This window comes from Bombus pyrosoma, linkage group LG3 (assembly GCF_014825855.1).
Source record: "Bombus pyrosoma isolate SC7728 linkage group LG3, ASM1482585v1, whole genome shotgun sequence".
Classification (NCBI taxonomy): Eukaryota; Metazoa; Arthropoda; class Insecta; order Hymenoptera; family Apidae; genus Bombus; species Bombus pyrosoma.
In genome coordinates, this window is record NC_057772.1 from 9,725,006 (window position 1) to 9,742,587 (window position 17,582).

At 36.3% G+C, this 17,582-nt stretch overlaps 1 protein-coding gene across 10 annotated transcripts in view; it reads right to left on the reverse strand.

Annotated features, from left to right (window-relative positions):
• LOC122565951 (monocarboxylate transporter 10-like) overlaps positions 1-17,582 on the reverse strand; it is a 284,840-nt gene that overhangs the window by 86,456 nt on the left and 180,802 nt on the right. For all 10 annotated transcript variants that reach the window (XM_043722541.1, XM_043722536.1, XM_043722533.1 and 7 more), the window contains 2 exons: positions 13,631-13,753; positions 12,443-12,616 (listed from right to left, as the gene is read on the reverse strand). In XM_043722541.1, coding sequence (XP_043578476.1) covers positions 12,443-12,616; positions 13,631-13,753 — 297 coding nt within the window. The remainder of the gene's footprint in view (positions 1-12,442; positions 12,617-13,630; positions 13,754-17,582) is intronic.

Consider the following 17,582-nt stretch of genomic DNA (forward strand, 5'->3'; position numbering starts at 1 on the left):
CGACGTTCATCGAATCGCGACGCTTTACGTTCAGTTCAATATGCGCAGGCAGAGATACGCCGTGTGTTGCATCCTTAATCAATGTGCGAAGATTCAATATGCGGTTCACGCGATCAGTATATTCATTCAGCTGTAGAACGTCATTAAGGATGCTGGCTGCTGGTAGAAAACTTATTCGAGAGCCGAGTTTCAGCCGCTGTAATAAGCCACACGCTCCGCTTCTTTGACTCTCTTGTTTGAACTACTCCTTTGAACACGATATTCTATGTTTGTTCTCCGAAACTGTGGATCTGCGCGAATTTCAGTAGAAAAACATTGGATTTCGTACTTGTTAGTAGAAACAGAATATATATCAGGCAATTTTTTATTAAATTAAATGTTTATTAAATTAATAAGTAATTATTAAATGGTACTAGTCAATAGCCAGTTAATAAATGGTTAGTAAATAATTATTAAATAGTATTTATGCAGTTTTTCGCAATTGAATTGACAAGTTAATTTAGCATGTTATTTTGAATATTTGAAAAGTGTAAAGTATAATTTAGTGTATCAGTATTTTATTGTTTTTTTCAGAATTTAGTAAGGATTTTGATAGTTCAATAATACGATAAAAGGTTCAAATTGTTCCATTTAGTTTATTCGAGCAATCTGCGGGAGGATTAAACGTTGAATTTTCAAAGTGCTAAATAGTTCAATAAATGAACGAACTGGAGTTACGGAAAATTTGTTTCATCAGTCTCTTCGGTATGCCTTTAAGAATTTCTTCGTCCCTCTCTTTCATAGAACTTTCTAAAACCTCGAAGCTTTCTATTCGGTCAGAAAAATCGTGAAATTTGCCCAAAATCCTTTTTCAATCGCCAACCATTTTTCCGCGCAACGTCACTCCGCAGAAAGTTTCGCAATTTCGATAGAAAACTCCAGCGAATTATTCTTTTTCGCTAGAGTCCGAGCTTCAAATTAAAAAAACCGTCGAATCGAAAACTCGAAAGAAACTGAACTGAAAAATAAAATCGTTCGATTTTGTCGAGTTCTCGCCGTTTGGAGATTACGAAGACAGCTTCTCAGGGATCCGCGATCGAAGGGTCGAAGAGGGAAATCTCATTTACCAGGGGACGTGGTGGAAATTGAATGTCACGAGTCGCTGCTGGGATACCTCGTGACGAACGGAGAACGAGCACCATGGCGATGTATAAATAATAAACGTAGCGAAGCCGTGTGACGTCTTCTTGCCCGAGTTGTCGAGCGAATTGAACTTGGAATTTCTTGCTCGTGGCACGAGATTCCGAGAATACCGAGAAGACACAACGAGGATGCACGTGAGTGAAGTTTCAGCTTGCAGGTTGCTTTCAATAATGAGGACGTCTGGGGTGAAAGAAACGGAAGGAGGGAAGTGCTTGACAATGTTTCAAATGGCGATATTTAATACGGTGTTTTGAGATGAAGCTCGCGAGTAGAAATATGCAACATTGGACGATAATCTATGAGAGTGGCAAATTAGACAAATTGGCAAATTCAGTAGATAAATCAGCGAATACGAAGAGGTGATTTTTTCACGAATGAAAAATGCAAAGGAACAGATTTATTAGAAAATTGTGAACAGAGGTCTCATCATATTACTATGAAATTTAATGCATTATATAACGACGTGTTTGGATTAAAAATTTTCCTCCATATTTCTGCTGGTAAGCAATTAGAGAATGCGACGAAAATATTACAAAGAGAAAATATTACAAAGAAAATTAACAAAGAGTCAACGAAGCAAGAATAATTAAGAATTAATTTAACGTTAATGAAGCCACATCTAAATAAACAACTATAACGAGTGTGAAAACGCTCCGTTCTTCTTATATTTCTAAAACGAATAAAAATATCATAATAATTTAACTATTTGCCAGCAATATAATTCCATAATCATTCAATCGTATATAGAATTCAATAATTGCTATATATATAATAGTATTTATTGCACCATCTGTACGTTTCAATGCTTTCGGATAATAATACGTAATTGGTACATACATAATTCAATAATAATACAATTATGTGGTGGTTTACACACGAACTAATAGGACCATGTTTTAGAAATCGTGTTATTTCCATAATTATGAATTCCTAGAAAAATTTTAAAAATCCATTTCTCTACAGCCCCTCGAAAAATCCTCTCGTTCCACTTTCGTGCTGTGCGCCGCAGAAGCTTTATACTTTTTTTCCCCGGCGTAAAAAACACGCGTAACCGAGAAGAAGGATTAATAAAAAAGAAACAGAGTAGTTTACACACAACTGAAGCGCGTAGCTGATTTCATTTCGTTACGAGCTTTCCGCAAACTTGACAAGTGTTGAGCAAACTCGACGTTCGTCGCGTGTCGTTTTTTTCCTAATCGGAGGAGAAAAAGGATACACGTACAGGTGCACGGGGGAAGGTAAGTGATCAGGAAACGCCATTAACATCGGTGGAAAAATGTAGCCGCAGCTATCGGGCAACAAAAGCGCGCCGCGGCGCGAACAATCGGCACGCGATATTTAAAAGCGAGCACAGAGTCGCGTTCGTCATACTTTAATGAAAACTAGCGAGCATGCAGCCTCGACTTCCAACTGCAACCAGGTCTCCGTACTGTGAATTACGACAGCGTGTCGCGCCATTTCGATTCGACGATACAGGCGACCTCGTTTCGCAAGATCTGCCACGAGGAATGGGAATTTTTATAAATCGTATTGGAAATCGTTCTTCATCGGTTCTGTTGATTTCGCCGGGGGAAGTTGAAATTAAAAGCCGGGTCTTTCAAACAGTTTTGAAAGAATCGCAAATTGAAAGAATATTATATTCTTTTCATTCGTGGAATTTTTGTTATCGGCTATGATGAGAAATTTTAATGAAGTTATGTTTGATTGCAGATATTTATGCAAATTTATATTTTTATGGATGTAAAAAAAAAAAAAAGAAATCCAGGCACAGAAGCTTCTTTCGTCAATTGTAAATTTATGCAAATTTATATCTTTATTAATGTAATAAAAAAAAATGGAATCCAGACATAGAAGCTTGTTTCGTTTATTGAATATTGTAATAAGTGAAACTTGGACATTTTATATGTTTTTTATTTGCACCTATGCATTAAATATGATAGATATTCTCGTCAATGATGTGTTATTGAAGATTAAGAAATTTTAATGAAGTTACCTTATAACTAGATTTCAGATATTTATGAAAATTTCTATCTTTATGAATATAATTTAAAAAGTGGAATCCAGCGACAGAAAGTTGTTATATCTGCTAAATGTTTTAATAAGTAGTGTATTATACATTTTATATTATATTTTGTAATGTTTTTGCACGTTTTAGTTTCCCGTAAATTTTAATTAGAGATTACAAATTAGACGCTATCGACATTACAGAAGCTCACCACGCGATATATCGGAGTTTACAAGACGATTACTCATTCGATATAATAAATTCAAACTTTATATTCCAACGTTGACGGAAACACCTACATGAAATATTATGAAATAATCTGTCAAACAAATATAAAACAGGAATTAATAATTCAATCTTTTGTAATCGAGTTTCTACCCTTTAACAAATGAAAAATTACGTAAAATATAAATAATAGTAATAAAGATTAATAATAAAAAATAACAGAATTTCAGAGTCATAATTTTTACAATTTCTGTTATGCTTTAAAAATATGCAGGTGCTTCCCTATGTTCTTTGGAAAACCACGCAAGAAAATAAAATTAATTTATTCTCATCGCATCGCTCTAACGAACGTTGTGAAAATTGTTGATTTGTGCGAAAGTGTAAAGAAAGAAGACCGCATTAAGAAACTAAACCTTCCCTCGCACTTAACATTTACTTGAAAAGTAAAACCTAGAGCAAACAAATCCCACCAAGCAATCTTCGCAACGCGATAAAAAAACCCCTTCCTCTCTTAAAAAAAGAAGAAGAAGAAACAGGAGGAAAGAAGAAAAATCAAGGCCATCTTTATACAAAAGGAAATTCACAAAGAACTCGGAGTCTGCAATTTTTTTTACACGTTATAAACGACAAAGTTCCATTCACTTCCGCGTGGTTTCTTCGATGACGAGCCAAGAGTAGCGTCAAGAGGGAAGAAAAAGACGATCGATACGAGAACATGACGCGTAGGTTATGCTTATGCGTGTTTGCATCTGTATGACGAGAGGTACGTCCAGTTTCAGGATCGTGAAAATGTCACGCCGGTCGTGATGAAAGGCTTTCACTTTTCTGGCGACACGGTAATTACGCTAGTTCTTTGTGACCCGCCCTTTCACCTTTCACTCCTGACTGTCGTGCCAATTAAGCAGCATTTAACACTCAGCTGCTTAGGAAAATTGCCCCGAAAAGATCACGCTTGATGCCCAAGTGACTTCTGACTGTTTCCTTTCTACTGTGACTCATTTCATTTCCAACGTTTGATGTGAACGGGAAGAAAGCGTCAGATTTTTCATTAGAAAACAGTTAGGTTGTTTGGTTGGCTTTGTATACTGCATTGCATTGTAACATAAATTCGTCCTGTCTTTATATTTTCTTTTCATTCATATTTGTTATTTATCAATGTACGTAATGCACGTGTAGAAACAGGATGAATTTATGTCCCAATTTAATATCCTTTATATATATATTCATTGTATCTATTATACGATATGTGTAATGTATGCAGGAGAAACACGACGAATTTATTTTACAATTCAATATACGTACATGAAACATGAAGTACAGACCGTTGTAATTCTCAAATAATTTCGCAAATACACTCGCAATCCACTATCGCAACCACGTAGTCCCATAAACCTGAACGACTCCATAATGCAGCCCTTAGCAGGAAAAAAGTTCAAGGCAACCATCTCGAAAGTAAAGCGCCAACACCTCGCTAAACTATCTCTATCACAATATCCGTGCACTATATATCCATCAAAGGGTTCTCTTATTTCTCACCATATACTGAAAACTCGCCAACCTTCTTCAACTCAGCTAGACGTGTAACTATCAAGATCGTTCTCTTTCTAAACGCGTTCATTGCCAGTACATTTTCTCCCCACATTTCTTAGGATAATTAGTATATGATAAATTTCACGGATTAAACGATTTTCAACAATGTGAATAATTTAAATAGCATCGCGAGTCATATGTGTGCAAGTGCGATATAATATTCTGCAAAAATTTAATGTTGTTTAATCATGGGGCCGAATAGGCGGGCACGAGCTGATTGCTTATGAAAAAATAAAATTTTGTCATTTGAGGTTTAGTTTACGAGAAAATCGAGTTTCAACATTTATCAAGCATACTTGAATATGGCTAATTCTAGACTAGACAGGACTAAATAATCGAGAGGGGATTGTCTTACGCGTGAAAATGAGTGGAATATTAGCGTGGATACTACTTATGATTATATCACAGATATATCTGATTACATCTAATATTAAATGATAAATGATCAGGCGTGGGAAGATTAGATTTCAAATTAGTTTCTGTAGAAATAATACGTATAATAATAAGCCCGATAACGTTCAAAATGTTTAAAATTATCTATAAAACACTTAATTAAGAAAGCAATGACCGTGGTACTCTGATAGATACCGATTTTATATCAGCATTCAACGACGCGTGGCTCGTTCAGCGTGATCGAAGCTGCACTGTACCGCGAGAGACGAGCGTGGCAAGAGTGGCAAGAGTGCGAGAAAAATAAACCATGGAAAAATAAAAGCAACTGAACCTGTACAACAACGTCAGACACAAAGGTCGCCGCTTAAAATATAGAACCAATCGGCGCCAGTCTGAAAAATGTCAACGTGCATCAGGCTCGCGAATCTTTTCGTTCGTTTTCCTTGTTTCATCTTCTAAACTTTGCCCAAAGGGTATCGAGAAACGCGGATACCGCGTCCAACTTTCCACTCGATGCCACGAAAATGGTACGCTCTGGGACCCGCCAGACTTTTCTTGTCTACGTCTGGAGAGACGTGGAATAGAGATACGTGTTCTCACAGACCTTACGACACGCGCTTCTTGCTCTCGCAGTTTTGTAGGTTGCGCAACCCGAGAACGTTCCGGGAATTATTTGTTCCAGAAGAAATTTGCGGAGGGATTAGTTTCAGATCCTTTTTTCCAAGTTGTAGTTGGTAATCTCCTCTTTAGAGACTGTTGTTTGGGACCATTTGCCAACATTTCAAACTTGTCTCCCTATCGATAATTTGAGATCTTTCGTCGGGATAGTTGCCTGAAATCTATTCTTTTGGAAGTTGTTGTTTGAAATCGTTCGTCAACCTTTCAAACTCATTCTTCTCTCGTTAATTTGAGATTTGTTTTTCGACATAGCTGCTTCGAGTCTCTCCGTTTTTATTCGAAGATTGTTATTTGAGATCGTTCGTGAACCTTCAAAATTTATCTTTCTACCATATGAAATTTATCGGTAACGCGGAAAATTAAAAAGAGAATTCGAGTCAAACTGTTTGAAACTTCGATAAAACTTCGATTTGAATAAATCGATCGAAAGCGTTGGTTTCCCGAAATCTCACTAAAAACGAATTAAAACAGACGCGCAGAAACATTCAATAGAAAGTTCATTCACAGCTAGCGTTCATGAAGCGTTCGTTTGTCCGAGCAACACGAACCTCGATGTTATTTGACTTTCGCAAAATTTATGGCTTTCCAGGGGGTTGAACAAGTGGTAGTTCCATGTGGGACGCGTGGTTAAACGACGATGGTTAGGTCTGCATTAAAGCAAACTACGAGTATTCAAAGTCATGTACATATCAAGCGTCAGGCAAGTCGTAAATACTAGAAAATGATACCTGAAGCGAGCCGCTCTGAAACCGAGTTCGATTTGCTTCATCTAAATTTTATCTGTCGTCGTGTTGGCATTGCATCTGTCGACTAAAACATATTTCGTAAACGAGACTCTAATACTCTGCTTCCGGTTTTACCAAATTTAATTCAATGATTCGAGTCTAACGAAATTAACGCTTAAACAATTAATTCGATTCATCGAATAGAATTTTTAGGATGTATAAAAATGTCTTTTCGGATAGAAATGCGGTATTTAATATGAGCACGAATAAATAAAACTGTGATAATTTTATTCTTTATAATCATTATAGCCGCGTCTAATGACGCACTACGATCCGATGAAATCGATCTTTACACTCCTATATGTAGCAATGAAAGTGTTATTTATAAATGTCAAATTCTGTCACTGGATAAATTCTTTATCTTCGGATTCTTTGATCTTTCAATTAGAAATCAGATTATGAAAGATCGTCTAAGCTGATGGAAAGACCTATAATATCAGTAGAATCGCTGATATTTAAGTAGTAGATGTGTGTAATAGTAGTTACTGGTAGTAGTAGTACTAGTAGGTATAACTTATTTTTAGCTTCCCGAGCGTAAGAGGAACTCGGTTTACAATTATTTTCCCTATTGCCTTGCACTTTCACTTAATCATGCGTACACACAATCTTATTCTACCTTTATTTTACTATTCCATGTCTACTGCCTGCGTGTAACGGTATATATGGTAAACAATAAAATATTTATTATTGCCACGTTCATTAATAATTAATTCAACGCTACAGTCTGACGATTCCATAAAAAAGTAGTAACTGTTGCTTGCAATTACCCATTCGTCTTTCATACAATACAATAAAATTCGTACACTGTTACTATAAATCAACTAAAGTGTCCAAATATTTATGAGCGTTAGCGTGCGAATCGACAGATCAGAAGACCGAAACTCGCCGACATAAAATATCCACCGCCACCAGATGTTACGATATATCTTCTACGCGACACCTTTTGAAGATTGATCGGCGACTGGCGCGGCGACCGAGACGTCACGATAGATTAGCTACTGGCGCAGTGTATTGAAAATATCGTAATTTTTGCGGTGCTGGTCGCCATAAATTACACCGTCGTCAGTCCACGGACGCGGAAACCACGTAAATATACCGATCGATCGATCGAACTTTTCAACCACATCGCCGCCTATGATGTATACTAGATAACTAAGTAGAGTAGGTCAACGATAAGCCCGACCGCCGCTGCCGCAACGCCAGTATCTATCAGCCCGTCCACGGAGCTTCTTCAGTCTTCGATCAAATCGTTTTCTCGCGAGCCTCTCGGCGGCCATTATTTTCCCACAGACTTTAAATAAACCTCGACTTATCGGGGACTTCCGTATTTCATGTCGCGTCGCAAGGGAAAGCCTCTTTTCCCCTCGGTAGGCCTCGAGTTTGTCAGGGTTACTTTTAACGTTTCACTCTAATACCTTTTCCTTTATAACAGTGATACTGTTTGCTACAAGCCGCAAGAGGGATAACGGTTTATCACAGAAATGTTATACAGGGTGGTTGGTAACTGGTGGTACAAGCGGAAGGGGGGTGATTCTACGCGAAAAAAGAAGTCGAAAATATAGAATAACAATTTTTCGTTTGAGGCTTTGTTTTCGAGAAAATCGACTTTGAATTTTCGCTCGGTACGCGCGCACTTTATCACGTCTCGTTATAACGGGTCTCACTGTAGATCGTCGTCTCGATGGATATTATCGCAGTTTAAGTTTGTTTTTGCCGTAACCGAAGATTAGGAATACATAATGAAATAATATGAAGTAATCATAAAGTTTATTATTACAAAAATTGCTGAAAATGTTGGCCATTCTGCCGAACACATAGTTCTGCTCTTCTAATTAAATTTCTATGAACACTTTCTAACGTATTCGATTGTTTTAAAGTATGAAAGGCTACAATAATCTTTTCTTTCAATTGCTCGCAACTTGCGATTTCTTCAGAATAGACAATTGATTTAATATGGCTCCATAAATAAAAGTCAAGCGGAGTTAAGTCAGGAGAGCATGGTTTCTCGAAAACAAAGCCTCAAACGAAAAATTTTTATTCTATATTTTCGATTTCTTTTTTCGCGTAGGATCACCCTCTTTTCGCTTGTACCACCAATTACCAACCACCCTGTATAAAAAAATATTATGGTTTAATATATCGCCGTGTTAATTCAAATAGGCGTGTCCAGTCAAAAGGTGGTTTCAAGAGAAATGACTTTTACTATTTAACGATCAGGCTTCCATTTCACATACGTGTAAACGTATAAACTGTTATATTTTCTGTTTCAATGCAGATACAGATTTTTTATTTAACGTATACGTAGACAAACTATTTTTCAGCTATCTGGTAGCGACGACTGGATTTAAGCGGAAGATCACGTTCTTTTGACTTGACACGGCAATCCAACGACGTATGTTGCATCTCTAACACGTGGTTCGTGATTGGGAAATTTTGGAAAATACACTGCAACTCATAAGTATATATATATATATAGATACTTCGTGATGTTAACTTGAATCGAATGCTTCCCATGCTTTTTCTTTTTTATTATTTTATAAGTCTGTTGAATCGTTCGTATCATACGTGCCTTACAATGTAAAATATTAAATACGGTAAAATTCGTTGAATTTTTGCAATAACTGTAACGAGCAATAATACCAACGGTCAGCAGTATGTATCGATGAGGAATATTTTTTGATGTTTGGAATATGTGATTGGGGTTAGGTTATATATACGTATATATATATATAGAGAGAGAGAGAGTGGTCATTCAATTGTAAGCTGTTTATCAATACTACATTATACGTAGTATTATTCGATAATAAATATTACATTAAATATGTGTAACGTCAATATTGTATATATTCTGGAGATTTGAATATTATGGTAAATATACTATTGGTATTAAATTAACATGATATTAAGTGCAATATCAACATCATACATCTTGATTAAATCGTTGAATACAAATTGAAAATTGAGAATTTCATATGTTGCAACCTAATATTTATCTCATATCACTGTACTGCGATAATAAACGTGAAACGCTATGATAAATCTCTAAAAGTCCATCGAATTGCTTCCAAATAGCCCTCTTCAAGAAACTTGTCGAGCAATTTGCAAAACAAAGCCATCGCGAGAGAAGTCGAAGCTTACACGGGCCGATCATAGCTCCCCGACGAATCCTGCTGGAAGTATCTACAAGAATTCTCGACGCTATTCATCAACCTCCCCAAAAAGAGGAAAAATTCCTTTGATACAGACTAGCTGAGGCTCGAAAACGAACTAGAAAATTCATCTCGTGTTTCCTTCTTTGATTACCTACTCGGCTTCCCTCGTCTAGCGAAAGAATAAGAGGAGAACGAGAACAGAGGGATTATTTTAAATTCAAGTTGGCTGTCATTATGAAATAACTGGGCGGAGAGAAACGCACGATTCCACGGGAATAAATCCTCGGCAGATCTTCGTTTCGGAGCTGAGCACCGGCTCTTACGTTTGAAATATTCCGAAGAAAGGATCCTTCCTCGGCGGTGTTCGGCGAGACGTGCTGGAAATCCCTGGAGCAACGGCGAGATCCCCGTCGATGGGACGCCGGCTTTATTTCGCGCGGCATTTTGACAAAATAATTCATCGCGGTGAACGAAAGACAAATTTCGAGAGACTGTTACGTCGATTTCAGTGAAAGGAAGCGGAAAAGCGGGCCAATACGAATACCGATGCCTGATACTTTCTGACGTCTTTGGCGGTAAATTGAGAAATATGGTGCGTCGAAAGGTTCGTTCTATTCTGCGATAAATTGAAAGCAGAGCGGAACGGTTTATTGCGGTCGATTAGGCTAACCCTGTTGCGTCATTTTTCATCAAATGTTATTCTTTAATATGTAAGGGAAATTTTCGTCAATAGAGTAACATCGATAGAATTTTCGTCGTAAATTTTCGCTGCTAATATTTTCTACATCGTTGCCTTTTGTTTATGATTCCAATAGTACAAGTCGATTTCATTTCTTGCTCGCTCTTTTACCTAAGATTCGCACAGTATATTCAAAGTTCAACACCTGGTCTTACATTGTATTTTGTTTTACATATTATGAGCGTACCTCTACAAGATTTATAATTCATTCTGTATACTTTTTCGCTCGAACGCCACAGATATTATAAACGCGAATGGAATTTTTAAAAAGCTGTTATCCAATTGTTGACTTCCCGTTTTAATTTGGACGAGAAAAACATTTTCTTAAAACATCACAAATCTGTTTTGTTTCCAAAATGAGAGCAGGGTTAATTTGGTCACATTTAAAACTTAAAAAAAAAGTTCATTGCTATAGTCTACCAAACTGTTTCCAACTAAACACTGCTCGAAAAGTTTAATTAAAAAGCCATTCTTGTATCGGATATTTCGTTGAATTGTTATGTCGATTACAGAGAAGATTAATCGACTGAATAGAAAATCAATTTGATAATAGACTGTATGTATATGTGTACATTGTAACATCTACAAAGAAACTTAAACGAACGATATCATCCGAGCTCGACTCGATTCTAGCGAAATGAAAGTTTCATGCGATCCGTCGCGATTACGAAAGAATCATCGAATCAATCCCACGGTGGAACAGCAGACAGCACTTAACTCTTGTCGCCACGTATGAATTTTTCACGAGTTTGCAACCTTACGATCGGAGTTTTCACAGTTGCTTCAAAGAAAGTATCCACCCGCTGCGCTGTAAGCTGCCTAACTTTTCAAGAAACGTTCTGCTCATAAATATACTTGCGCGAATTTTTTCATTCGCTACTTCTATAACGCTCATAATAAACGATAAAAATGATGCAGAAGTGACTATACCTTTGCATTTCGATTTTAGAATAATTTCGGATACAATCGATCTACGCTCATTCGAACGTTTAAAAATATTATAATATCGTGGTTATGTTGATAAAATTTGAAACGGATCTGTAAGTATCTATACAAGTTGAAAGATATTTATCGACAGCATTGGTTTCAAATTGTACTATTACAATCACCATACGTGTTTCATTATAGCGCTAACGAAATTTCGAAAGATTTCGTACAACGCACGTAATATTGGGCTGGCAAATAAGTGATTGCGGATTTTCTCATTACCATCTAATGACATTATCCGCAATCACTTAGTTGCCAATTCAATATATCCACAAAAAGATTTCTGTGATAAATGTTCAAGTACTTTCATGAGCGACTGTATATGTTACACTTATGTTTCATCGCAATAAATAAGCAGCGTATAATTAGCATCGGTTAAGAAGATAAATACGTTTTAACGTTTTGAAAAATTTCTATTTTTATCGGATATATTTTTCCCACTTTAGGTTTCCCATTTACAAAACGAGATTCCCAAGAATTCCCAGGATCAACGTCGTAACAATATTTTCTTCCTCTTCGCACAGAAATTCATAAACCGCAAACAATAAAAGGACTTTAGAAAGAAGCATAATTTAAAACGTACTATTCGAAAGCCTAAAGTTTCACCGAGGAAAATTATCATGCTGAAGTTTCCTCTGGTTTTCACGGGTCCACGAAGGAGGAAATATTGTCCGACGGAGAAAGTGTAAGATGTATGAAAACGTACCCAGATCCATGAGATGTTCCTCGCCGAATCGTCGCACAGCGTGAACATGAAGAAGCCCGAAAGCGAGCTGCATTCCAGTGGTGAGCAACAGGGCGAGGAACCCGGCTGCGCAAACCAGCCACCCCCAGCCACCCTCTGGATAGAAATGCGTTCGCATGGCGGCGACGTCTATGCCTGAAAGGAAAGATTAGCCTTAATTACGATTGCTTTTTGCATGGATTACGTTTGGCCATGAGCACAGTAATTAATTAACGAACCAATTCCATTATTCTTTTCGATTTTTTCTCGGTTTTCTATATTTTGAAATATTTTTTCTTTTTAATACTTCATTCGTAAAAAGCATGATATACGTGAAAGATAATAAAATTATACTGTAGCGTGCACGGAAAAGGATACGTGCGCGTGTTATCTCTTGTGTTGGGTTTTATCCGGATCGAACCGACTGTATCCCTGTAGTGCCAAATTCAAACTGCGTACATAGGTACACGCATGTGTATGTTTTTATGTGCGTGTGTGTGTGTGTTGGATGAGAATTGTGAATAAAGGGTACAAAAGTTCGATTCGTTTGTAGCGCAAGAGCGAGACGCTATTGTAACCCTGTTACATCCAATCTCGTAATATTTTATACTAAAACCTGATATCTAGAAAGTATTTCGATAATGTATGAGTTAGAATTTCCATTTGAATTAAAAAATCTTGTACCTTGAGAATTAATTTTCAAAATTACTTTGGAGAAATTTCATTATGAAATTTTACTATTGAACGAATAAAAAGATTTTTCATCTTCCAAGATTGACAAGTTGTAGATAATTTTTCTCGTTAGAGAAAGTAATAATCTTTTTATCGATATTTATTAACTATAATAATCGGATGGTCGATGTTTGTGCATTTATAGGAAATTTTAAATTGTAAAAATGTATAGAATGCAGGTAATACGCAGGAAGAATACCTCAAGTATCCAAAGAGAAACGCTCGCCATACGTTCTACCGTTTAAATACATTGATATAAGTATGAGATTGTTTGATATTGACTTTCAGGGATAAGCAACAGTGAAATCCAAAAAAAAGTTGCACAGATATCCGCGATCTAACGATAATATTTTAGCCCGATTTAGTATTGAAATAGCATTGAATTTGTATTTAGTATGGAAATATACTTTGTAGCATGAAAGATATGAATTTAATTACCTGGACGACGAAAGGCTGGCACACAACGATGAAGACTTCTCAAATCACCGAGCACCCAATTACTATTTCCGATCATGCCATCATGCAGGCTTCCCTCTGCGTCCATGTAACGCATTCGAGTATCTAAAATCAGGAGAGAAGCAACAATTAAAAAACAGAAACACTTTACATGTATATATGAAAGATTGAGAAACGAATCAGCGTAAATTTAACTTGCCTTGGAGATGAATGAGACAATTTAAAAACTAATTTATCGTTAAACTGTTTCCAATCAAAATTTTTACCCGCAATAAATAAAAAAAACACGAGCGTCAACTTCAAAGGGAAATCAAAATCCGGACAAATGCATAGGTCGATATATTCAAATTTTTCAGTCGACATTTGACACAAGACACAATTTTTTAATTCGATCTGATTTCTTTTAAAGAAGAATGGTGATTTTCTTTCGCGTCTCTTGCAGTTAAGTTCATCTGTACGTTATCTCGTAATAAAAATCGTTTTTCGCATGTTCACTGGCGTGGCAAATTTTGTTCAAAACCAATTTGTAAAAGCTATATTTATCTCTTACACTGATTGGCTTCTGAGCCCTGCGTATATACGAAATGGCGTGACTTTCACAATCCACGCTACGTTCGCTTGAATGTAAATTAAGAAGGCTACGCGCGGATTAACCCCTGGCGGATTAGGCACCACTGTTTTTGCGTAATTCGACGATATATTTGCAGGACTTAATTACACCGAGAACTGGCTCGCAGATGCGTCCAATGAATTTACGTGGCACGACCCGTTTTGTCCGCTGGCTAAGCCGGGCGATAAAGATAAACGCTGTTTATTGTGAGTTCGGCATCGTTGAAGACGAACTCTACACGAAAAAGAGGCAAATTGAAATTAAGTTTGATTAAAATTACGTTTCGCGAACTTAATATCGCGAATTGCGGTATTTTATTGCGCGTAACGTGTCTAGGAAATAGGGAAGGCTTTGTTAATATTCTAAATTAGAATTTAAGGGGATTTAATTCAATTAGAATTTCGTTTCACAGCTTTTAAATAGATTTAGAACTATTGCAGCGAAATTAATGTTACTTGCTTTGTACGTTTTATTTCTATTTCTTTGAATAATTATGTGGATCCCTGTTACTCGACTTTCTATTTCACTTTTGCATCTGAAATTGTACTATGAATTGTGATTATCTCTTGGGAACTATAGAAAAGATTTTTAGTATTTTAAATTGGAATTTAAGAGATTGTTATATTTTAGATGATAGTGACACGTTATAGTTTAGTGCGTGAAAGTTACAACGCGTTAAAATAATTGTGAAATTAACGATATTTAATTTTCTGCTCTATTTTTGCTTTTGAAATGATTATTGTTGAATTCTCTAAGGAATTAGGATTGATTTATGTTAGGCTTCGTGATCTCAAAATTAGCATTATCCAATTGTACGACCCCACGGCTGTCATTACCGAGTTCCCTGATCCTAGAATTATCGCTATCTCGTCCAACATTCGCGAAATTATCACTGGAAAATCCTATAAGCTTGAGTTGTTGCTACTGGGACCTATGTCTTTCGAATCTACTGTCATTCCGATATTAAACGTCACGAATTTCTATTCTATTCGAAATTCCCACTGTCAAACAATGCTATCGTCACAGTTGTTCTTCGTCGTTTTCTACAATTTTAAAATCGTCCTTCTAAATTTCACAGCATGAAAATACAAACTTTGCTTTCCTTGTTATATTATTTGCTTATATCATTTGCTTAGCTCCCAAAAATCTCTACCATCTCTATATTTCATTTCTAATTTATATTGTTTCCATTATGATATTTCTATTATAATCACGGATTTTGTAACCAACGTTTATTGATATTAGTCACGAGATCTCGATATTCAAGAATAGTCAAAATACTAATTTCTGTCTCTCTTAAGCCTCTTAAGGCTACAACACGGATCTTATACTGTAGATTCTACCAAGTTCATAGTACAGTTTTGTTGAAATGATTATTATTGAAAAAGGAGCTTTAATCGAAGAAATTAAATCTTGTGGGTATATAGTTTCTACGGAGTATAAAATTTTCGTATTTCCTATACCTACGGAGCTTCACTATAAATCCTGTAAACTACTTCTAACACATGCTGAATCGTAACAATGTAAAAAAAAAAAATAATAAATAAATTCTGTGATACGTGTACAAAGCCCAATAACATGAAATTTAATTCCTATTTATTCCGACAATTTCCCAATTTTTCTGTCATCACTGTACGTAATAAACTTCATTAATTCTCGACTTTTTATTGCTATACAACCTCCATGCACGAATATTCATCATCCGTTCTATATTTTTTGCTTTCCATCAGAATTTCCATTACAGCGCGCGAAATATTTAATTCGAGTTTAATGGAAAATTTTTCAACGTGTTACAAAATTGATTCCGAGCAAAGAGAGACAGAGAGACAAGTATTCAGTGTATCCACGATGTTTCCGTCTTGCAACATCGCAACCCTGTGCCACGAACGGGGGATGAAACGAGTTGAAAGAAATGAAGAGGAAAAAGGAGAGTCAAGTGGGTTAGATAAAAGTGCTCATGCAAAGGAGATGCTAGTTGCTATGGGGTGAGAACGAGGGCCAGTAGTCTTGTGGTCGAGGGTTGAAGAAAGCGGGTCGATGATTTTCAGCCGAAGAAATGTCCAGAAAAAATCTTGGAAAAATAGTGTTCCTCCGTAATTTCGTATCTATCGATGACTTACAGTACACATATTGTTCGTCCACGTTTTGCATTCTCGAGAAAAACAGCTCTGAAGGTTCGATGATACTTTGTAATTAAATAAAAATATTTTACATTGTATTTATCGATGCTATTATAAAATTGGCTAGAAATTGTGCATTGGTCCCTTTTTAGAAACACAAAATGATAATTACGGATCATGGTTCTTGAAAATATCTTTGCAAATACTGAAATACAAAGATACAAACTTTTGACAAATTTATGAAGTAGACATAAATATGACTTTTAACTGTTAACTGGAGAATTATCATCGATGTGGGAAACTCAAATTTCAAAAAACGTGGACAGGCGATATGTGTGCGATAAACACGTTTCTTGCTAATGAAACGTGCGAGTAATAATTCAATTAAAACTGGAAAATAATTCGTATAGAAAATTTAATTAGCGCATCAATTGAATTCAGATAAACTCTCATCGATACACTGGTGAGTTCGCGTGAATTCAGAATTGAATTCACAGAAGAGATTGAAACTAGATCAATCCGTTCGCCAAATGAAATTCCATCCTGTTGTAACTAAACTTCCGAAGAACGACGTCGTTGCAAACGTGAGACGTGAAAACGTCACAAGTCAAAATGTTTTTATTAATTGTTTTATATAATATTCTTCTATAATACCCTTCGATGAACATTTTCGGAAGCAAGGGAAATTTTCAGAAGCCACAGGAAACAGAACCGCGCAATTTGAATTTCCATCTGTCTTTCGGCCACGGCAACCAATTTCTCAACGTCGATTCGCAAACGAGCTCGCGTGAGCGCAACTTGTAAGGAGAAAAGGAGGGAAAAATGGTGGAAACATAAATAGTAGAAAGAAAAAAGTTAAAAAAGAAAATATTTAAGTAGCGCGAACCAAAGCAAAAGCGAGTAAAAAAATAAAAAGAACAGGAATCGGCGTGACACGTATTCTTAATTGTGGCACGACCGTTCGTGCCGGCATCGCTGAACGTTCCTTTCCGCTTCTTTTCCTTTCTCTTCTTTTCGCCTCTTAATTACAACGTACAATGGCAAAGTTTCCGCAAACAGCAAAAGTTCCTCGTAAAATTCGTCCTTACAGGGCTAATGAAGTTTTAAGCAATTTAAAGTAGAATTTTAGCGACGCTCGCTGTTTGCATTTTTATTACGCTCTTCTGGTCACTGTTGGAAAATGACCTTTTCTCCTGGACCCATT